This window comes from Phocoena sinus, chromosome 11 (assembly GCF_008692025.1).
Source record: "Phocoena sinus isolate mPhoSin1 chromosome 11, mPhoSin1.pri, whole genome shotgun sequence".
Classification (NCBI taxonomy): Eukaryota; Metazoa; Chordata; class Mammalia; order Artiodactyla; family Phocoenidae; genus Phocoena; species Phocoena sinus.
In genome coordinates, this window is record NC_045773.1 from 6,527,161 (window position 1) to 6,550,186 (window position 23,026).

Here is a 23,026-nt window from a genome sequence, read left to right on the forward strand (position 1 = left end):
CAAGGTCACACAGACAGTATGCGGCCCCACCCTAGAAAACCCCGCGTCCAGGGAGGGCAGCTGCAGGTTTCCCAGACCCTGTGGTCACGATCTCCAGATCCTGTCCCTGCCCCGGTCCAAGGGAGCCCCAGAGGAGACCTCAGCAGGGCCTCCCCACGCCCCCCTCTTTCGTCCCCTTTCTCATCTCTTTCCCTTAATTGAACCAGAGCTGCAGGAGCTGTTTTCAGGGTTTGGCGGCTCCCAATAGCTTAAGCAATCTGCATCCCTACTTTCTTGCCGTCCCAGGGCACCATGTAGTCATCAGATAGTTCTCAAAAAGCTAATGGAACGTTTGCTGGCCAAGTGAGTGCCCTCAAAGGCCCAGAGGGCTCCTTGGTATTGAATCAGCAAGGGCAGCAGACGGGGCTTGGAGACAAGGTAACAGGGTGTGGACCCACTCAGTTACCATGCCCTTGGTTCTCAGAAGTCAGTCCAAAGAGAGAAGCTCATGAAAAGGAGAGGACCAATGTCTGCCGTGTACTCACCACATGCCAGGCCCTTACTAAGCCCTGGGCTCACAAAGTCCCTGGGGTCATCCCACTTTATAGCTGTCCAAACCGAGACTCAGAGAGGCCAAGTCACTTACCCAAGATCACACAGCGGAGCCTGGATTTGAAGCCATGTCTTTCCAGTTCCAGGGCCCAAAGGCTTTTCATTGTCCTGGACTGTCTCTGAGTGTCCTAAACGTTTCAGTAACTGAAGCGGGGGGCCATTGATGAAGCACAGGACAGGGACAAAACAGCCCTCCCACTTACAGAGCCTGTGGCAGGGGCAGGGGATAACAAAGGTCCCAGAAGGAGAAGCACTGGGCTCTGTATCTGGAATCACTGCCCTGAGTCCAGGAGAATGCATCTCCGTGTACTGGGTTTCTCTTTAGCAAGGTTCATCTGTGTTTCCCAGTTTGGGGGATTTCACTGGTGTTGTTCACTAGTGGAGGGGCACCTTAGTTCCCCTCCTCCCATCTTCACGTGGTTCTGAAGTCCAACTGGATCCCCTCTGCCACGTGGGGGCTCGAGGCCCCATTCAGGCTGCCTGTGTGATGATGTCACGTGCTGGACAAGAAGCCACCCTTACACTGAGCGTTTACTGTGTGCTCGCTGTGTCAGGTGCTTTACGTACAGCCTCTCCCCAGTCTTCACCACCACCTAGGAGGGAGCACCTGTCATTACCCCAGTTTTGCAGATGAGAAAACCAGGGCACAGCGGTTAAGCAGCTAGCTCCGGGCACACAGCTGGGATTTGAGCTCAGAGCTCTAGCCCGAGGTCAGTTACCATCGCCATGATAACGATTATCATCACCACCAAAGGCTGGTTCAGTTCAACAGTTTAAAATGATTGGAAAAGTCTGAAATTCCCAAAGAAAAGAAAAGTGGCTTTGAGAACCCCACACAGTGGTATAGTTGTTTATTAGCCGATGAGGAGTGGCTGGTTCAGCCAAAGATGTGGAATTTTTTAGTGACCCACACCGCCAGCCTGCAGTGACTCTGTATCATCTCAAGCATGGACCCACCAGCTGAGCCTTGACCCTTCCAGGAGCTGAGAGCCAGAAAACATTCCCTGGTACCACCTGGCCTTCTGGTCAGGTTGCTTTCAACCCCTCGTTTCCCAGAGAGTCATGCTGGGGACTCTTGAAACTGCTGTTCTCTATTCCTTGGGACTGAATTAGACTTCCAGACAGTCGACCATGGGTCTTTGGCAACATTTTCTACTTTCCCAGTGAGGCCAGCATGTGGCAGAGAGGGCCGCTGGGCTCAGGGATAGTGGGCAGGCCAGGTCCAGTGTCAGATTCCAGGCCTGGATTCAGACTCCAGATCTGCTGTGTGATCCTGGCTGAGTTGCTGTCCCTCTCTGAACTGCTTCCCTCCTCTCAGCCAGCTTGAGGATTAAAGTGAACGCCTGGCACACAGCAGACCTTGCAAATGGCCCAGTGGGGCCCAGCCTCGGTGGAAGGGGCCCGCTCTGAGTTTTCTAGGAGTGGATCGTCAGATGCTGTCCATGGAGAGACACTTCTCCACCCCCCAACCCCTGCCCATTGGAAGGAAGGGCCTAGGCCAGTCCTGGTGTGGCACTCACCTCTCTGGGCCTCAGTTTCCACATCTGTCCATGGGGGTAATACCTCTGACTTACCGGATCCTTCTGGGGATGCAGGAGACGGGATGTGCGGAGGGGCTTGGAAAGGCCCTAGAGCTCAGCACCATGTGGGCAGGACCTGCCTTCAAGTCCTTCAAGTCCGAGGCCTTGGCATCAGATGTGTCTGGTGTCTTCTTTTCCTTTGTCACATGGTGGGTCTGGCAGGCCTTAAGCAATGTGGGGCCCAGACCTGGAGGTTCAATGGTGCAAGGGTGTGGGGTGGAGGGTCACTGTGGATTAGACAAGTGGCTCGGAGTGTCGGTGTCCTCACTGTGTAGTCGGGGCTCAAATCCAACAAGGGCTGAGTAAGAACCTCCTGGTGCTAAGCACAGGCTGGAGCTTTTGCCTTCCTCCCCTTGAGCCTGGAATGTGGTCTCAGCGACTCCCATTTTGCAGATAAGGACACCAAAGCTTAGGGAAGGCTTACCCAGGACCATAGAGCGGCAGCAGCAGGATTCAGACCAGCTTGTTGGAGGGCAGGTCCAGCACTATGGCTCCCGCCCCAGCCTAGAAACCTGCCTCACAGCTGCTGGAAGAAGGGAAGGAAAGGACATCAGCAAAACTGCATTTTAGACCCTAAAGCACTTGCACTATTGATTGCTGTGAGGCCCCTTCTGCCTGGCTGACCGCCCCCCCCCCCACACCTGCTTCCTTCTGCTGTCTGCAGGATGTGCAACGGCCCAGGCGGGGGCAGAAGATGAAGGGGAGGCGGAGGCGGGCTGGATCGAGGGGGCCGCCATCCTCCTCTCGGTCATCTGCGTGGTCCTGGTCACGGCCTTCAATGACTGGAGCAAAGAGAAACAGTTCCGGGGCCTGCAGAGCCGCATTGAACAGGAGCAGAAGTTCACCGTGGTCCGGGCTGGCCAGGTGGTCCAGATCCCCGTGGCTGAGATCGTGGTTGGGGACATCGCCCAGGTCAAATATGGTAAGTGACCCAACCACAGAGCCACGTTCTGGAGCTGGCATCTGGGCACAGGTGGGACCCGGAGAGGCTGGTCCAGGGCAGGGGGTGGATTCCTGAAGGCTGAACCCAAGCCAGGTTGTCTTCTGAGCTCCTTGGAGAGGTGGAAGGCTCCTTTCTGGAGGTAAGATTCCAGAATCCATTTAAATCAGAAATGGCAAATACATGGCACACGTACCACAACTCTCCAGACTTCTACCCTTAGCAGACATTCCTAATCAATCTCAGCTCAAAGCCTAGATACATCCTCAGACGCCTTCTCAGTATAACACTCCAAGGACCACTAACACTCAGAATGGGTTGATGAGGTGAAATCCATTTCCCACCTCTGATTTGGCTGTTAATGGATGGTTGTTGGGCTAGAGAAGATGTTACAGGGAGTGGACATGGGTGAGTGAACATTCTAGGCCTGTGATACTGCCATGGAGAACGTGAGCAGGCTGGTGCCAAAGGGGATTTAGATGAGATATGTCCTAGGTAAGTAGAGGCCAAAGATGGGGGCAAGATTGGCAGGCCTCTCCTCACTCAGCCCTAGGGGGCTTGGTTTCCTCTGATAACATGCCTGTCTTGGGGGCCTCTTCAGCCTAGTCAAGAGAGATTAATCCCTTCCAAAAGAATTTCCCCAAAACATAGTTGAGACCAGAGAAGATTGAATCATTGAGAAAACTGGGCCCCAAATCCATGCCATGCCAAGAGAAGCACTTTATAAACTGAAGGATATGCCCACCCAAGCTAGGATTATTGCGGGACCTAACCTCAGCCCCCCAGGCCTCATGCCCTTCACCCTGGCCCCAGGCTTCAGTTGTCTATTGTCCTTTGATGGGTGCCATCTTGGCTCCTGTATCCTGGGAACTCTAGGCAGCCAGTTCCCAAGGGCGAACCTTCCTTGCAACCATACCGTGAAGAGAATACTCCAGCTTCTCCAGCCACCTGAGACCCTGCTGACTGACCCCCTCACCCTTCTTCCTACCAGGCGACCTCCTCCCTGCAGATGGCCTCTTCATCCAGGGCAATGACCTCAAGATCGATGAAAGCTCCCTGACAGGGGAGTCTGACCAGGTGCGCAAGTCTGTGGACAAGGACCCCATGCTGCTGTCAGGTGAGCTGTGGCCCACGGTGGGCTCACTCCCATTGCCGGTTCCTGCCCCCATGCCCAGGGGGCATCCATGTCCCCTTTATGAGGCTGGAGGGTCTCAGAGACTTTGGTCCTTGTCTCCAGATCTCTGGCCAACTCGGCCCCAAACGAGGACTCCCTCCCTTTTCCCCTGCAGTCGTACATTGATCCTACCGTGCACTGAGCTGCACTGCAGGCCCTGGGGCGAGCACAGTGAATAAAACTGACAACGAATTCCTGCCCCCGTGAAACTTACCTTCTAGTAAGTTGATTTTCTGAAAAGTCGAACATGGAAGCCTGTTCTCGTTAGAGATGAGAAAGAATCAGTCTGGTGGTGCCTACTTTAGATGTGTGCCAGGCATTGGGCTGGAGGCTGGGGGACACAGCAGTGTACAAGGCAGAGGAGGCCCCAGCCTTGAGGAGCTTGTAGTATAGTGAGGAGAGACAGACAATGTTAAAATTCCAGAGGGTAATACATATATGATGAAAAAAAAGCAGGGCGATGGAGTGCAGGTGGTGGGGGAGATCGGGGCGGCCACGTGTGAGCTGAGTTGTGAATGATGGAAAGGAGCTGGTCTTGCAACTTGCCAGGGAAAGAGTATAGCAGGGAGCAGGAGTAGCAAGTGCAAAGGCCCTGAGGCAGGACCGTGAGCAAGAGGGAGACCTTGTGCACCATGGTCAGGAGTTTATAAATTTTCTGCGTACGCTGAGGATTCTCTGGAATCAGCAGTAAGCTGATCATGTTTACATTTTTAAGATCTCAGTCTGGCTGCTGCAGGGGGCAAGAGAGGAGGGGAGACCCTGCAGAGGTGAGGCACCAGACAGGTGAAATACCCGCCCTCCAAGCAGGGACACCAAAAAGGCTTTATTGTCCAGCAGCGCTCAGCAAACATCCTCTGAGCAGTTGCTCTGGGCCAGGCCCTGGGCCCTCCCTTCCATGATGTTACAGACTCATCCCCTGGCCTTGGAAGCCCCCAGCTTGAGTAAGCTGGGGGAAGCAGACCAGCAAGCAGCTGATTCTACAGTAGAGGAGTGAGGAAGGTGTGAAAAAACCGACAGAACAGAACTATCCAGAGAGGTGGAATTGAGCTGGGGTTTAAGGGGCGAGTAGGAGCCCACCAAGCAGAGCTGTGGAGAAAGGGCCCTCCTAGCAGAGGCGCAGTGGGATTTCCTAGAAATACAGAGGAGGAGAGCAGCATGTCTGCAGGGTACGACGGTAAAAAGGAGTGAGAATTAGGTCTGGGGCATTTATTATCAAGAACTATCCAACCAACATTTATGAAGCACCTACTGTGTGCCAGTGGTTAATGAGACAAACAAGGTCCCTGCCCTCCTGGAGCTTAGAATCTAGTAAAAGAGACAAACAAGGAAGGAACAAACAAGCAGATATTTAACATAATTTCAGATAGTGATAAGTCAGGTGAAGACATTACACCATTATAGTGAGATAGAGACCCTGAGGAAGGGGACGGGAATCGTAGTTGATCAGGGGAAAGCCTGTCTGAAGAGGTTGCATTTGAGCTAAAACCAGAACAATGAGAAGAGCGAGCATTGTAGGCAGAAGGATAGCGAGTGCAAAGGCCCGGGGCAGGGTCTGACCAAGTGCTCATGGAAAGCCTCAAATGCCCTCTTGGAACGTAGAGCCACATGAGAGCTCAGTAAATTGTCATTGCCCTGTGGCCCTGGTTCCGACCTCTGGGCTTCAGTGGTTGTCAGAGAGGCGAGCATCCTTGGGAGAAGTGGCCAGGTGGGTCATGGGGATGAGTGGAAGTCGAGGGGAGGTGCTAGGCCTGAGTGGATGAGTGATGAAGGTTCCAGACAGTTTGGAGGAAGGAGAGGAGGGATGGTTCCCTGGCAGGAGGCTGGGGAGAGAAAATGTTCAGGATCACTGACCTGAAGCGTGAGCAGCCAGCCACAGAGGTGGGCACGGGTGCCAAGACGTTGGAAAAGAGCAGCTCTAGCAACGGTGCAGAGTTGGATGGGAAGTCGGCTGGCCAGCTGGAGTGGAATCAACCACTCTAGTCTCGACCTTCCATCTGGCTGGAAGCCCAGGCAAAGGGAGTAGACCCTGGGCCTCTGGATGTCAGGAAATGGGAGCCAAGGTCTCCCGTGGTGTCTTTGTGGGCAAGATGGAGAAGACCGTGCTGAGGCCAGGGGATTGCGGGCAGTTTGTGCTGACTCTTGAACTGTTGGCAATCTGGTGAAAGGTTTCTAGCAGCCTTCCCTGGAGCTCTGTCCTGTTGCGGTATGGAACGTATGCCCATCAAGTTCACAGAGACCACAAGTCCAGGAAGGCTGACAAAGAGAAAGCAAGGGTCAGTACCCACAAAGATGGCCAGAGTGCAGGGTGAACTAGACTCAAGAGAATGAAACTTGACCGTGAGCTGCAGTACTGACATTCAGAAACCCAGCTGCCTGGCGGAGAGGGAGGGCAGTGGCTTAGCCCAGGCCCCTGGGGAAAAGACAGTGAAAAAGGGGCATGGTCAGCCCGCTGGAAAGCAATCTAATTGGAAAGAGAAGGATTCTGTAACAGTCAGAACCATTCTAGGAACAAAAGAGGCTGCCTGTATGGTAGTGAGTTCCCCGTCACTGATTGTGTGTGAGCAGGGCCTGGACAGGCTATGGGTGGGTGTGTTGTAGAGGAGGCCGAAACCCTGAATGGGCGCTGCATTCAGTGCTTCTCCCTGCGGTGAGAGTCACAGATTCGGTACACCTGTCCTCACCTGCACCTCTGCTATAGACCCACCTTGTTTCGTTCCTTCTGCCCTGCCTCTGCTGAGGCCGTTCCCTCCTCCCACACGGCTCTCTCCCTTCCCCACTGCACATTTAACTCCTGCCCATCTGCTCAGTCTCGCCTCCTCCACGAAGTCTTCCCTGACCACCCCTGCCCTGTACCACCTGGGACCCGTGCATTAGCGTGTGACGTCACACTGCGCTCGGCCCATTCGGGCACAGCCTCATCATGCGGGTTGAGTTTTGTGCTGCGCAAAGCATCTCACATAAAATAAAGAGCAAACCCCTCCACAGTGCCACCACCCAAACAAATCCAACGGGTCTCACTTTTAGGGGCCCCTTCCATCCTTGGCCGGTCCAAGAGGGTGGGAGCCCGAGCCTGAGGCTGTCGGGAGGTCAGCCCAGCTCCACCCCAGGCCCTGCACACCTTAGGGCTCAGGCACTGTCTGCCAGAGTGAGGAGGGAGGCTGCGCCGCGTTGTAGAAAGAGCAGAGTTGGGCAGGCTGAGCCGGATCTGGGCTCTGAAATGAACTTGCTGTGTGGCCTTGGGCATGTCGCTTCACTTGTCTGAGCCTCCGTTTACCTGTGAGGAGAACAGTGATGTCCTGGTGTGTGATGTAGGTGAGGCCCCTACCTAGCACAGCGCTGCCGGAGGGATGCTCGCGGTAGGCTGGTTCCCTTCCCTGTTCCTCAGACGGAGCCTGGACTTGGGAGTGAAATAGCCTGGGTTCACATCCCGACTCTGCCCTTCACTGGCTGGGAGACCTTGGACAATCTTCTTACCCTTTCTGAGCCTCCATTTTCTCACTTGTAAAGTGGGAGGGTAACCCCAGCTTATATGTCCATTTCCCCTCCCTTCCTTCTTCTTGAATGTGTCCCCTTTCCCCGTCCCTGGGCTGGCCCTGTCTCTCCCCCATCCAGCTCCTCTCCACCTTCAGCCTGCCCAAGCCTGCCTCCTCCAGGGGGTTCCCCTGGATTGCTGTCTTCCCCAGTGCTCTGAACCCTGCATAACTGCCATTTGGACTCTCACATGACCAGACATCTCGGACCCTTTCCCTGTGCTGGTGGCTTTGCTGGGCCTTCTGGTCAGATGACCCTCAGAAAACACAGAGGGACCATGCTGGGGGCACCTGCAGGGTCCTCATGGTAGTTCAGACGCCTTGACATGGCATCTGGCACACTGGCTCAGCCTAGAGGAAGGCAAAGAATGCTCAGTTCTGGATCAGGTGGCCTGCCATGCCCGACCTTTGACCCTGGAAAGGTCCCTTCCTCTCTAAGCCTCCACGTCTGTGTCTGTGCAGTGAGCCAGTGAGGAGCCCTTCCCCCCTGCCTGCTCCACAGGGCTGTTGTGGGGAGCACATGCCTGGACAGATGTGACTGTCCTCTGTGAACGGTGCACGTGTGAGATGCTGTGTGGTGTGGAATGAACACAACCTTTGGAGGCAGACCCTCCAGGTTCCAGCCCTGCATTGGCTCCCACTATGACCTCTGCCCATCAGGACCTCAGTCTCCCCATCTGACAAATGGGGGCAGACCAGCCTTCAGAAAGATTCAGATGTCTCCAAAGCTGTGGGCACAAAGGAAATCCTAAAGGCCTGGAGCTCGCCCCCCAGGACACACAGGCAGACACAGGCCCATGTCTGCAGTGGCTTCAGCCCAGGCAGAGTAGAAACGTGCAGAAATCGCAGGTCCCCACGTCCACGGGGTGAGGTAGGGGGAGTGTGGACACCAAACCAAGCACTCACTTGCTTCCCCTGCTGCCTGTGGACGTGCCCCCTGTGTGGCTGCAAAGTCCTCTCTCTGCAAGGGGAGCAAGAGATTCAGATTTTTCAGGTCAGTCTCCCGATGTTGAAGACGTTGGGAAGAAATTCCAATTTTTCAAAAACCTGTGTGGGTCAGACAACCTATGGGTGGGCCCTGGAATACAAACTCTGACCTTGGCCTGTTTTTTTTCTTAGTTTTGTATTTTAATATAATTTCAAACTTTCAGAAAAGTTGCAGGACTAGTACAATGAACGCCTGAATGGCCTCCCCTCTGGTTCAACTGCTGTTGCCATCGTGACTCCCTTGCTCTCAGGAGCCTCCCTCTCTGCTTCATCAGGGCCTCTTCCTACTCCAGGTGTGTCTCCCAAGAAAAGGAGTCCTCATGCATAACCACAGCATAGCGGTCAATTCAGGAAGCATTGATGCAGTACTGATACCCAACATACCATCCATATTCACGTGTGCCAACTGTCCCCACAGCGTCCCCCAGGCTGGGAGCCAGTGCAGGTTGCCACGTGGCCTTTAGATGTCCTGCCTCTTCAGCCTCCTTTAACACAGAGCAGGTCCTCAGCCTTCTTTTGCCTTTCCTGGAAGGCCAGTGGTTTTTAACCTGCCTGGGTCATGAACCCCCATGAGAGTCCCATGAAAGCAATAATCCCTCTTATGAGAAGTAAATGTCCGGACGTGTCACTGTACAGCCTGTCAGTGGACTCACAGATCCCTAGAGAACCATGGTCTGGTCTCGATTTGCAGCTGGGGAAACTGAGGCCCCAAGCAGGCGTGTAAGGCCCCACCAAGGCCAGGGCCAGAGGGAGACTCCAGCCCGGCAGCCTCCTAGCGCCCACATGCGAGCGCACCTCCGAGGACCCCTTGACTTCATTACCCAGCAGCGTGGCCTGTTTGAAGCACCTGATAGTGAATTCCACGGGGAAACCAACAACCAGGCACCATCGATGTGGCCATGGAAGGGCCAGGGGCCAGGGGGCCAGGGTGGGGACTGTCCTCAAAAGCAGCAGGCCCTGGCTCCAGCAGGCCCATTGGCTCGGTCCCCTGCAGGACCCCACCCTCCTCCATCACCCCTGGAACCAGAGCATGAACAGCATGAGGTTACCCAGGACATCGACAAACTCTCTCGGGCCTGCCGCCCACCCTGCCTGCCGAGCGGAAGGCCAGGCACGGGGAGCCGGACCTGCCACCACTGCCGCTGCCACCAGGGAGCCTAGGACAGCACCGTGACCGCAGGAAGGCCCAGTGTGCCGCTCGGCCCGCGCTCTCTCCATTACACTACCCTGCCTCTTCTCCATGAGAGGCAGCGGGGTGTAGTGGATAGAGCACGGGTTCAAGTCCCGGCTCCACCGCTCACGGTTGTGTGACCCTGGGCCATCGCTTAACCTCTCTGAGCCAGAGAGGCCACAGGTGGGCGGAGGGGCTTGGGGTTGTGCCTGCACTAAAACCTACCTCACAGGGCTGTTGTGAGGGGGACGGGCTTGTGGGCCATGAAATGCTTTGCCGACTGTCTGATGCTCTGTGAGCATGCGTTATTACTGTTATTAACTGCGTTGATAACAATAATGAAGACAGAACCGCGTCTGGCGTGGCAATCGCATTGGCTTTGCTTGGTGCTTGTGCCGGAGGCAGGTAATAATCCCCAGAGAAGGCCTCCGTCCCTTCTTCCCTTCTCTACCCCCAGGAAAAGACCTTTTAGAAGGTCTGAGCTCCCCCCTCTCCCTGTCCAAAGAGAGGCTTAGGAAGTCAAAACCAGGAGAGTGAGGAGCTCTGGGTTTAAGCCCCTACCTGTGCCTCATGTGCTGTGCAACCTCACTGAGCCACTTGCCCTCTCTGGGCTAAGAAGCTTCATTTTGTAAAGTTAGACTCCTCTAGCTCTGCCACCTGGGGCTCAGTGCACCCCACTTGCCATCGCATGAGGCTTTGGCCCCGAGATGCCATCTGGACCAGGCCTGCAGCAAGTCTGAGGCAGAGATGGGCTTTGAGCCTGCAGTTGGGAAAGTTCTGGCCGACACTCAGCTGCCAGGTCAGAGGCCGCAGAAGTCATCTGCAGGGAGAGGAGATGAAGGTTCAGGTGGGGCAGGACAGGCCGTCCCGTTGGTGGGAGCCCGCAGTGTTCCTTTCTGGCTCACAGATGGATGGATAGACAGATGGGCGGGAGCTAGATGCTGACAGAGCTCCCTCACCGCTCGCCTGCCTCCCTCTCACTCCTCGGGGCTGTGTCCCCAAACAGCTCTGCCTCTGACTTTGTGCACAAGCCTTCCCAGCAAGGGAGAGAGAATAGGAGCCAGGAGCCACCCGGCCGCCCCAGCAATGCCCTGTGAAATGCGGGTGATGATAATGACCTCACCCGGGGGCCGTGGCCACCGAGTGGGAAAAGGGGCTCAGATAGTACGGGGTACATGGGGAACGTCCATAAATATTAGCTCTCTTCTTCCCTCCCCCCAGAATACTTCCGGCGGCTCCCTACTGAACCCCGAGGAGACACCCAACCCTGCAGCTCTGCACTCAGGCCACCCTCAGCTTCAGCCCAGCTGACCCGCAGCTGTCACACTGTCCCACCTCCCCCTTTGCCTGGGCTGTGTCCCCCGCCGGCCACGGGACCCTTGGGTCTCTGTTGTCCTGCGTTGTTGCTGATGTGTGCTGCTCCCCTCAACCCTAACTAGACTGTGAGCCCCTGACGGGCAGGGACCACCAGAGGCCCCCTGGGCCCCAGAGCCCGGCACAGAGCTGGACTCCACCACACTTGTCCATCCCATGAACAAGCGTGGCCCTGGAAGGGAGTGACACATGGTCAGTTTGTCTGCTCAGGCCTCTGCTGGCCCATCAGAACTCCCCGAGATGCTGCCTTTTCATGGAGGCTGCCCTACCCCACCCAGGAGTGGCCCTCATCTCCTTGGGACCTAAGGTGCCCAGACTTCACCATTGACAGGTGGTGACCTAAGCCAGACCTCCCCATTTTACAGAGGACAAAACTGAGGTCCACAGAGGAGACGGCTGGCCTCAGGTCACACAGCACATCAGCAGCAGACACCAGACTTGTTCCCAGTCCCCTCCCCCTCAGCCTAGGGTCCTCTCTATCAACCACCCCCCATGCTGTGTGTTCTGAGGGGCTCCATGGGAGCATAAGGAGGTGAAGGATGGTACCCAAGGGACCACGGACTTGGGAGCCTGGTGCAAGGCCCAGCCAGGGCCCCCCTCCCCAAAAGGTTCTCACCTCTGTCCGCACCCAAAGACCCAGGGCTTACATGCCTCTGGTTCCACTGCTGGAGCTGCAGCCCTTGGGGTTAAACATTGTCCCCTGCAGGGGATCCTGGAGCTGGGGAGTGGCAGCCTGGGGGTGACCTGGTCCGCTCTGTTCTTCCTCCTGCAGGAGGGGCAGCCAGGCTGTGAGGTCCCAGTGCGGAAGAGGGGCAGCCCAGGGAGGACGGCTGGGCTGGATGAATTTGACCCTTTGTGAAACCATAAAGATGGCTTATTGAGGGTGTGTGGATTCTCCATTATAAATGTAATACATGTCCACCATGGGAAATACAAAAAAGGAGGTAGCAGGGAGGACAGTGCTGGATTCCAGCTACAAGCCTCCACTGTGGCAGGAGGAGAGGACTCACCCTCAAACCTGCCCTCCAGGGGCTCACAGGCTAGTGGGGACACCGGGCTGGGAGGCACCCCCAGGGGAAACCCCGGGGGGCAGTCCAGAGGAGAGAGGTGATGTCCTTTTGTTGGGGTCAGGGAAGTCACCTAAGAGGAGAGGCATTTGTCCTGAGCCTTGAGGAGGAGGTTTTGGAGAAGAGGTGTGGGAAGGGCATTCAGGCGGTGATAACTATGTGAGCAGAGGCGGGAATGGGGCTGGGGACCAGGGCTGGACAGAAGGGCCCAGTGAGCTGTGCTGCGCCCAGGGCAGAGGGCGCAGTGTGGGAATCAGTGGTCAAGGGCCGGAAGAAGGTTGAGGTGTGATCCAGGGGGTGCTGACCAAGGAGTTTGGACTTTGGGGAGCTATGGGGGGGGGTGTCTGAGCTGGGGGGGCAATGCTCAGAGCGAAGGCTGAGCGTGCTGCTGGGGCACAGAGGGAGGGAGGACCAGAGGGGGAGTTTGATGCCCCCAACTCCTCTGGCCTATCTGATGCTAGGGCCTGGAGGACTCCCCAGGGCTCATCGAGGCTGGGTGGGGGACATACTACGCCTTCACCCCATGTCCCCGCGTCCCCATGTTGCGGGCAGAGGCCACCTCCCTGGCTTCCTCCTCCTTCCTCCCTCCTCCCTGGCCTCCCAGTGCAGGGCCCCCAGCTCCCTGCTGAGATGGGAGTGATTAGATTAGAAGGTGATTTGGGGTCTGATTATCTTGGGTGGAAATTGGCCCCCTGTGTCTTTTTCCATCCCGCCCAGGACTGGGGAGGTGGGGAACAGCTTCTCCATCGCCACCCAGGCAGAGCCAACTTTTTCACAAACATGTTTGAGACCAGAGTGTGAAGCCTTCTTTCCTGGGGAAAAGCAATACATGAGAAACCAGACAAGGGCTTGGTCCCTCTCCAGCTGGTGACCCTGGGCAAGCTACTTCTCCCTCAGTTTCCTGTTCTGTCGACCGAGGGCCAGTATGAGGACTAATGAGATGATTGCGTGTGAAGGATTAGGGTTAGGGTTAGGGCACAAAGCCTGGAGCGGAGTAGGTATCCTGCAGAAGGTAGCACTGGTCGCTGTTCCTGCCATCTACGCCCTGTGAGTGCACTGAAGTGTGTTCAGCCCTCACCTTTAAAGATCTACAGTGACCCCACCCTCACCCACGTGTGACCTCTCTGGGCCTCAGTTTCCTCCTCTAATACTGCTGGTATTTAACAGTCCATCCTGCCGGCTCCCACATGAGCTGAGCCCGTGCATGAGAAAGCATTTTGTCAGCAAGTTATCGTAGCTCCCAGAGTCCCATAGTTGGGCCCAGATTCTCCCTGTTTGTGCCCCTTGTGGGGTACGTGTGCTTCAGGGTCTGTCTGTGATGGGAAGACACCAGGCCTGGGCTGATCGGCCTGGAGTTAGTGTCCGAGCTCATTCTGTGGTCCCCACTGTGCCCGGCTCGGGGACTGAAGAGGCTGGGAATGGGTAAAGAACCAGCTGAGGTTCTCACGCCCTGAGAGCCCAGGTCCTGGTACAGCTTGCTGGGCTCCATGCTGCCTCTGGGAGCCTTCATGACTTGGTTTACCCATCGTGGATGGACAGACCAACCTTTACCACCTCAAAGGAGCTTACTGGAGGGTATCTGTCTGTCTGTAAAGCACTTTAAGATCCTGAGACCCTGGAGGCCAAGAGGCTGGAACACCACACATGCACACGCACACAGGCACGTGTGCAAACACACACACGCACACACACACAGTCTCAAGACATCTCTCAGATCCCAGAAGGAAAGGGAAGGGGTGGGTGAAACCTCTTGAAAAGTGAAAAGAGATTCCCTGCTTTAAGGAAAGTGCTTCTTGCCCTGACTCAGAGCCTCTTGACTCTTATTTTAGATACAATCCTAATGAGTTTGTCCACCTAGACTTCAAGTCTGAAGCAAAGTGGGAGGCCAGGAGAAGGCCATCAGTGACAAGTGAGCCTGAAAACAGGAGGAAATGACCATGATCTTGAGGGGAAAGAAGGAAAATCTCTCAACAGCAGAAGGAGTTCAAGAAGCAAGTCATCAGGGCCGTGTAGTGGCTGGGGTCAGGGGCCGTGGCCGTCTGTCTGGTAGACCAGGTATAGCTCTTCCTGTGCGGCCTGGGGATGGCCGGAGACCCTGCACCAGGCAGGGTTGGACTGTTAGTTCTCTGCTGAAGGAGAAATTGTATGCTGCATTGTAGAGAGCTTTCTAGCCAGAGCGGAAAAAAGGAACACCTGACAGGCCAAACTTCATTTATCTAGATTCTTTACTAAGCAGAGTGCCCTCTTGTCAAATAAAAGCTGACACAGAAACCCCAAAGATGAATAAACTTGGGGCCACTCTGACCAAAGGCCTCCCTTGCCCCCTATGGCTCCCGTCCTGCCCCCTGAAAGAATTCCAGGACCCTTTGGAACCCAGTTTTAAAAATCTAAAATTCTAGGAAAGGAGTTCTTAACTTTTCTTGCACTGCAGACCCCTGGGCAGGTCTGAGGTCATCATGGGCCACCCCTATTCAGAATAAAACTTGGAAATACATAAAATAAAATACACTGGATCACAAAGGAAGCCAATTAGATTGAAATAGTTAAAGTAATTAAAAAAGAATTAATGTGTGGTGTAGTAACATATGTGCTGCTTTATTAGCACACTGAATAACAAGATCCAGCAGTCAGTGTAATAATTGCCTTAGTTGTAAAATAAGGATAAGCCTAAAAAGTAGCTGCAACAGCTATAAAGTGATATTTTAAAAAACCCCATGATTTCTGTAACATATGTAATGGTGTTGTGTCCACCACTGACACTCCTGGGGTTTATTGCCTATGTTCTTAATAGGGGGAAATGCGAAATTTCAGTTTGATGTTTGTGAAAATAAAGAGGTCATTGTTTTCTCATTCAACTTCATAGAGCCCTGAACTCTTTCCCCAGATCTTTGGGAAGTTGGTGGACCCCATTTTAAGCAGTCCAGTCCAGGGCTTAGTTGGCATTTTTTTTGGCTGGTTGCAGAGCAAGGTCTGGTTCTAGATATATCATTAAGGAAAAGAGGGAGTGGTCCCTGCTTGGCCCGTAAGACTGGGAGAGGGGGAAGCGGGGAGAGAGGAGAGAAGAAGGGATTCTCTAGGAGCGGGTAGGAGGTGGTAGGCCTGAGCTGTCTGGGGGCCTAAGAATTGAGGTATAGCAGTGTTTGAGCTCCAGGCCCATCACAGCACTATGCCAAGGTGAAATCATCTTTAAAGGACCCACCTTGAATACACACCTTGAACCTTAACTGTAGGTGGTGCCCTAGGACCTCAGCAGGCAAATTGCCTCAGGTCAACTGAGACCAAGTGCCTTCCGCTCCTTGCGGGAGGGGGCTTGGGCCGTGCAATGGTAACTTGGCTTTCGTCCCCTTCCCCAGGGACTCATGTGATGGAGGGCTCTGGACGGATGGTGGTGACCGCCGTGGGTGTGAACTCTCAGACCGGCATCATCTTTACCCTGCTGGGGGCCGGCGGTGAGGAGGAAGAGAAGAAGGACAAGAAAGGTAAGCCCAACGCTCTTGTGGACCAGAAAAGGAGCTCTTAAGGCCACATTTTTTTTGTTGTTGACTCATTCACTAGACAAAATAGTTATTGAGTGCCTTTTATGTCCATACCCTGTGCCAACAGCTTCCTCCTGTAACCCCAAGGCCCTTCTTGGGCCAGGAGGCTCTGTCTGTTCCATCTCCAGGGTCTCGTTCCAGTCTCTGTCTTGTCCAGTCATGTCATGGGGGGCCCCCCTTCCCCCTGGGCCAGGCCGAGGGGGCTGAGCCTTTTCTTGAGTCTCCAGCCTCAAGTGTGACCTGTTCCCATCATCACCCCTGATATTGCGTAGAAATCTCCACCTGGGCGAATTCCTCCACTATTCTCAACTCCACTGAGCAGAGCTGCACACTCACCCAGTATAGACTCTCCCCAGAGGTGGGTCTTCTGGGGAAGGTGGCCAAATGTGTGCCTCCAAATCAACTGCTGTGAGCCTCTCCCCATTGTCCCCAGAGCTGCCATCTCAGCTGGGTTCTGTCTCCTCCTCCCCCTGCAAACAAGATTCCTCACTCCATGGGCTGCCCTTGGTGCAGCAGGTTGTCGGCCTGGGCTACAGCTGCCTCTCAGAGCAGAGGAGGGGTGGTTGGAAAACATGAGCCCCAATCCCATCAGACCAGGCCCAAATCCAAGGCCCAGCCTCTGGCCCAGAACAGCTGACTACTTACCCGACACTCACACTCGGTCTCGGGGGCGCCCCCCACTCTCACATCTGCAGTCTTTTGTCTCCTTCCCCAAGCTCCAGAGGAGGGGCCCAATACCCAGACCTTCTGGAGTCCAGGGGAAGGAGATGAGATAATAGATGACCCCTCCTTCAGTTTTAGGGGCAGCCAGCCTCCCTCCAGCTCTCAGAGGTCAGCCAGGCACCAAGTCTGGGTCACGATCAAAGGATACTTGTTCCCAGGGGCAAAACCCGTTTCCTGGTGGGGTACGCCTAAGATCACGATGGCCCATCCAGCAGCAATGGAAATAAGCTGTGATCTGGGACAGCTGAGGTTGAGACTGAGGACCAAGTCTTGGCCAAGAGGCCCAGAGCACGTCAGGACAGCGTCCACGCAATGCCGTGGCCCTGTGGCCCCAGGTGCGGGCAGTTGGGCAGGTGGCAGCAGCTTTGCCCACTTCCTTGGCCTCACTGGGGCCTGGGTGAGGGGCACAAGCACCCAGACCGGTGTTTCTTAAAATGCCAATAAAAAAACAGGCCTCTTCTGCCCCAAAGCACAGGTCAGTCCCTTGCTGAACATTTACCTGCCCTCCAACGAGATGGGGACATCAGTGTAGAAGGAAGAGGTGGGATGTGCAGGGGACGCGACAGAGGAATCTGGGAGGCCAGCCCAGCCCCTCAGGCCCCCACGAGCAGCACAGCCAGGCTGGACCTCCTCGGCACTTCCATTCCATCACCTCCACCAGGGACATTGCTTAGAGCCTCCCGTTTCAGGATGACCCCAGGCGTACCGGTGTGTGTGCGTGCGTGTGCGTGTGTGTATGCACACACAAAAGGCTGTATGTGCTTCTCCTTCATTAACATGTCTCAAAAATCATCACACAGGTGTGAAGAAGGGGGATGGCCTTCAGCTACCAGGTACAGTAAGACACTCCTCAGGGTAGATGGGGTTTTAGAAATAGCAGCAGCCATTGACCCCTGAGCCCTGGCCCTAGATCCCCAGCACACAGCTAAAGGGGGTACCTGACTGCTGGGGGCTCTGCCCCACCAGACCTCCACTGTGCCCCCGTGCGCTGCCAGCCCCACGGGACCGGCCAGCACCCCGGTCTGCCTACCTTCCAGGGCTTTCAGTGCAGATGGCACCACCACCACCTCCACACACCCTCAGCCCGCTCAGCACCTTCCCCTCGCCTCACAGCACAGCCACCTTACGCAGCATCTCTTCCCTCTCCTTCCCACAGAACCCGTTTCCCCACCCCAAGAAAAAGCAGCAAGAGTGAATTGGAGCACATCCCATCATTTTTGATTCCTAAATTAAGGAAAACTCGCTAGTACCTTCTCTGTCTCATGCACAAAATACCACATGCTTGATGTCACCTTTTAAGTGGTGGGGCACCTCCCGTGGGGGTCACCAAGGCGATCTTTTGAGTGCCAGTTAGGGAAGGAGGACTTGGCCATGGGCAGTAGCCTGAGTCAAGGGCATGGATCCTAAGTCACTGCCGTGGACGGACGTTCTTCCGGGACACAGCAATGGTCACAACGAGCACCCCTTCAGAACGGCCAGTGCCCGCACTGCGCTGCTTGCTGAATATTTTGAATCGACTCCTGGCCATGAGCGCCTCTGGCCCTGATGGTCAGCCAGACCCTCTCCTAGAACCCTCTCTGAAAGGCACCCGCCTGATTGCTTGGGCCAACGTGGTGCCTCAGTCCAGAACCTCACCACCAACAGTGCCACCCCGCGTAACCACATTGATCATCCTCCATATTTTATTTCAAAGACCCTCCACGTCTGAGTTTTTCCCCCCGACCTCTGTGGCATCTCTATGGGAACATTTCACCTCCACCCCCAAATTTGAGTTTCTTGATCTCCAACGGAGATGTTTTTTTAAGAACGTAGTCCTCTCATTTCCCGCAAGTTGGTTCATGTCGATTGTCGTTGCTGTCCTGCGTTGTTGCTTTTCTCCATTGTGACACCCTGCGTTTTCCATCCCTCCCAACCCCACAGCGGCCGATGGCGCGGCAGGTTCAAATGCTGCAGATAGCGCAAATACCAGCCTAGTCAATGGTACGTGTCCCGCTCCCAGGGCGAGCTCTCGGTCTCGGTTGGATGGGCGTCTCCCGCACCCTCAACTCTGGGCTTGCCTCTCCCTAGTCTGGACGGCACAGACTTGGATGTGCATGGGCAGCTCAGGGACGGTCGTCCTCTCACACGGGGCAGGCGCTTAAGAGAGAAGCCACCACCGGGGATCCAGCTCTGCCCCCACTCGTGGCTGCCACGATGGCACTGGCTCCTGTTGGGCCTTTGACCCCCGGTGAAGCCCGGAAGAGGGACGTGACCTTGGCTTCAGATCTGGCCCCCCAAGAAGCAGCGTCCCGCCCGGCGTGGCCCTCTCCTAAGCCCGTTCCTGGCCCCGGCTTTGGGAAGAAGGCCCGGGGTCAGGACCTAGGCTGAAGCTGGCGTCTGGGTCCCCACTGAAGGCTCCGGTCCTCGACTCGCCAGTTCCCTCGAGGCAGGGGGACCCAGGCCAGAGCTCAGCTCCTGGACCCCACCCCGTAGCATGGCTGAGTCACTAGTAGACATTCTTTCTCTTCTCTCTCACGGAGCGAACGGGCCGGGGGTTCGCTTGGGCTCGGGCCTAGTTCTGCCCCTGGGATGTGGACTGGTGTTTCTTGCTGTTGCCTGTGCTGGAGCGTTTGTTCTGAGTCTCTGCATTCTTACTGGCCTCCTCGGGGATGAGTGGTGGGGGCAGAGGGCTGCCACTGTACCTGGGAGCTGCATCTTCACCTCCTGACACACAGGCAGGAAGGAATTCCATTCATTTGCCTCCAAGATTTCTTATCTCTGTACCCTCCCACCTTCTCAGATACGTCCCCGTACCCAAATTAGGTGACGTAAGGTCACCCAGACTGCTCCTGGGAGCTGTTAGGGCTTGGTCGTGAAACCATTGCCCTGGAGAACTGAAGGGGAGGGAAAGTTTTCTTTTTTCCAGCGTCACGCATCCCAGGCATCTCTGGCTGCGGGTTTCTCATCCATTATATCATTTACTCTTCACCACTCCTGGAAAACATGGAGCTCTGGTCCCGCCTCATCCTCCCGTCCCCTGCCCTAGACCTCTGGCTGAGCCACCCGGATTCAAAGTGACCAAAGATGGAAGCACCCCCCACACACACCGTAGATGTCAGGGGCTGGGCAAGACTGCCCTGTGAGCAGGGCCTCGTAAAGAAGGGCTAATTCGGGTATGGGTCTATTTCAGGCACAAGAGGAGAAATCAGGACAGCCTGGGGTGTGGGAGGTGTCATGTGTGAGGGAGGGGTGGCGAGAGATAACAGGAAGAACCAAAGTAGGCAAACCCACGTGGGGGGCTGGGGGGTGGCAGGGAGGAAACAGGAAGTGGCATCCTGCTTTCCCCAGGATGACAAGCCTGCTGGGCTCGGGGAACATATAGACCGCATCCAGACTAGTGGGTCCCAAAAAAGGGACAGCCTCGCTTGCAACTGTAGCAGAAAACTCCAAGTGTCCCAAGAAAAGCTGCAGGAAAAGACAGGGAACTGTCATTCCTTAACCACCTCCTGTGCACCAGGCACTTTGCAAGCATCTCATTGAATCCTCACAATAACCCTATGATTCAGAGGTTTTTGTCCCCACTTTAAAGATGAGGAAACTGAGCCTCAGGGAGATCAAGACACTAGTCCAACGTCACAGAGCTAGAAAGTAGCAAAGCTGGGATGTGAACCCAGGCCTGCCTGGCTCTAAAGTGTGTGCCACTCTTGCTAATGTCTTGTAAACTTCACAAGGATGTTAAGAAGTCTTCCCCACCACCAACGCCCCTGCCCAAGGAAAGGATTCCTGTGGTCAAAGGTGTTTAAGAACCCACTGGGTAAAACTGTCCCTCCTTGTTGCAGAGGGACAGCCTTGATGGTGCTGTGTCCTGGCTGAATGTCATGGGATTGGTAGGCCCCCAAACTATACTTTGGGACCAGTACTCTAAGCTTTTGCTACTCGAATTGTGGTCTGGGCATCTCCCAGGAGTTTGTTAGAAATGCAGAATCTCAGGCCCCACCCAGACCTGAATGAGAACCTGTGTTCTAACGTGCTTTCCAGGCTCCAGGTAGAGTACACTAAAGGCTGGGGGGTGCTAAGCTGAGCCTTGGTGAGTGAGGGGATTAACTGTTCCTTTCCCCTCCTTCGTCTGAGCCAAATCAGGATGACCTGGATGTGGACAACACACTCAGGTGGCAGGATGCCCCCCTCACTCCGCTCCCCCAAGCCCCCCACAACTGAAAGGTAGGGGTGTTCCATTCATTTTGGAGGCATTATAATTGCCGTTTTTATTTTATTATTTCTTTTATATTTATCGATATATCACTGTAGAATACATCACGATTAATTATACATCACTCTTAACTCTGGACATTAACAAGGTACTTTGCTTTTCATAAGCATCACCTTGGTTGAAAGTGTTGTTTTTCACAGAGAGAGAAACAGAGGCACAGGGAAGGGAAGTGACACCTCCCAGGTCTCCTATTTAGGACCGGGTCTTCTCACCATGGGCCTTCCACATCGAAGCTTTCTGCACCCATGACCCTCACAGTGCATGGAGAGGACAGACCCATTTGGCAAAGCTGCATCTAGCATCTGATACAGAGGGGCCTCCAGGTCTCCACCCCGGTTCCCCATCTTGGGTCCTGTCCTCCATCTCAGCTCCCCTGAATCACAGCCCATCTTCCACGTCCCATGGGGGACCAGAGCAACGTCCCACCACAGTTCCAGGGCCAGGCGAGTACCCATCTGGCTAAGGAGAACCCCAGATGAGTCGCTTGCTTCTGAGAAACCAGGCCATCTGCACCAAAGCACCCCCAGGATATGGCTCCCTCCCTCAAACATATGCATTGTTGATTATTTTTCTGGCCATGTGGTCACTATGCAAATAAAAGAGGAAATTGCTAGCTTGGTTGCTGGGCACATGCGGGCTATTGCATCTGACAATATGCAATGCAGATAGAGGCCCCTTTGTGCCATCTAACAGCAAACGACTGAAGAGGAGTCCTCTGGTGCCCTTCAGCCCAGTTAGTAAAATTATCTTTAAAAATAAAAATAATTATTGTAGTTAATTCCTATTGGTTCCAAAACGCCTTTTTCTGTTTTGTTTCTAATCCAGTAGAAAGAATTTTACAATAGAGCAATGGGGACCTTTCTCTTTAAACCCCGGGGCGGGTCACGGACCCTTCGCTGGGAGAGGCAGTGGGAACAGCCCTGCACTGACCTTGGAGTGATAGTGCGGGGCTGGCATTCAGGAAGCCACTTCTCCCCTCCGAGTCACCTATAACGGATATGGTAGTGGGGATGACAGTGCTTATTGAACTTCTCACGCAGCCTCAGGACAGTCATCAGGATGCTCTATAAATGACAGCTGCCTCTGAACCTCCCTCGGCCCCAGTTTCCTCATCTGTAAAATAAGAGTGATGAAAACCCCTCCCGCCCCACCTTGCAGGGTATCAGGAAAACTGCCAAGATCGGAGACACTTGCAAAGTGCCAAAGGCTGCTGGGCGAGCGGTTGTCACTGAGGCAACTTTTAGGAGCTCCGGGGAGGCAATGTGGCCACCCCTTGTTACAGAGATGGAAGCGAGGCTGGGAGAGGTGAAGCCACACGGCTAGTTGGTTTCGAAACAGCAGCTTCAGGAGCCCAGTCCCACCAGTGCCGCCTCAACACCTGCCCTCCCCCTGGCTCGGGGGACTGGGGGTGGCTGCATTCTCCCCGATGGGGGCAGAAATGTGCATGTACTTTGGGGCCAGCTCTCCATTTACCAGCTGAGACCTGGCAGAGACCCTGCTGAGTGTCCCTCCCTGAGCCGCAGTTTTTCATCTGTCAGTGGGTGTGATCTGGAGCGTCCCGGTAGGGATGTGGTGAGGCCCAGATGAAACTGTGGTGGTCATGTATGTGCCTGGAACGTGAGCTGTGAAAATCTCGTTCTCAGCAAATGGCTGGGGCTGGGGGCACCCTTCTCAGAGTCCTTCTGAGGTGGCGAGCCATTGGGCAAAGCTCGGGGTGAGCCCGTGGGACAGGAGGGTGCCCCCCGACCCCTGCAGTGCCAGCAAGTGAAGACAGGTGTCTGGCTACCAGGCAGCAGTCACCAGTACCTCCTACCCTGTGAATGCAGGCCACGCGCCTTGGGCTGAGACTGGGTAGGCGGCCTCCCCGGCGGCCCTGATTAGGGGGTGGCGAGCCCCAGACCCAGCACTAGGCAGCATCTGTCCCTGATAGGCGGGGCTGGGGGCACCCAAGGGATCCCACCAGCCAGACTTCACCTGTCTGCTGTGGCCTGAGCTGGTCAACCCAGGATAAAGAGCACACAGCTCAGTGGAGGGGAGGGGTCGGCAGCTTCCCCTTGGGAGCCAGGGCACTGCCACCAGGCCCCTGGACACATGTGGGCACCTC

At 55.2% G+C, this 23,026-nt stretch overlaps 1 protein-coding gene across 3 annotated transcripts in view; it reads left to right on the forward strand.

Moving 5' to 3' along the window:
* The window catches only part of ATP2B2 (ATPase plasma membrane Ca2+ transporting 2), a 210,824-nt gene that overhangs the window by 133,919 nt on the left and 53,879 nt on the right, over window positions 1-23,026 (forward strand). For 2 of the 3 annotated variants that reach the window (XM_032649883.1, XM_032649881.1), the window contains 5 exons: window positions 2,836-3,093; window positions 4,103-4,228; window positions 15,768-15,893; window positions 17,474-17,506; window positions 18,594-18,653. In XM_032649883.1, the coding sequence (XP_032505774.1) occupies window positions 2,836-3,093; window positions 4,103-4,228; window positions 15,768-15,893; window positions 17,474-17,506; window positions 18,594-18,653 (603 nt within the window). The remainder of the gene's footprint in view (window positions 1-2,835; window positions 3,094-4,102; window positions 4,229-15,767; window positions 15,894-17,473; window positions 17,507-18,593; window positions 18,654-23,026) is intronic. The other variant, XM_032649882.1, reaches the window with a different exon arrangement.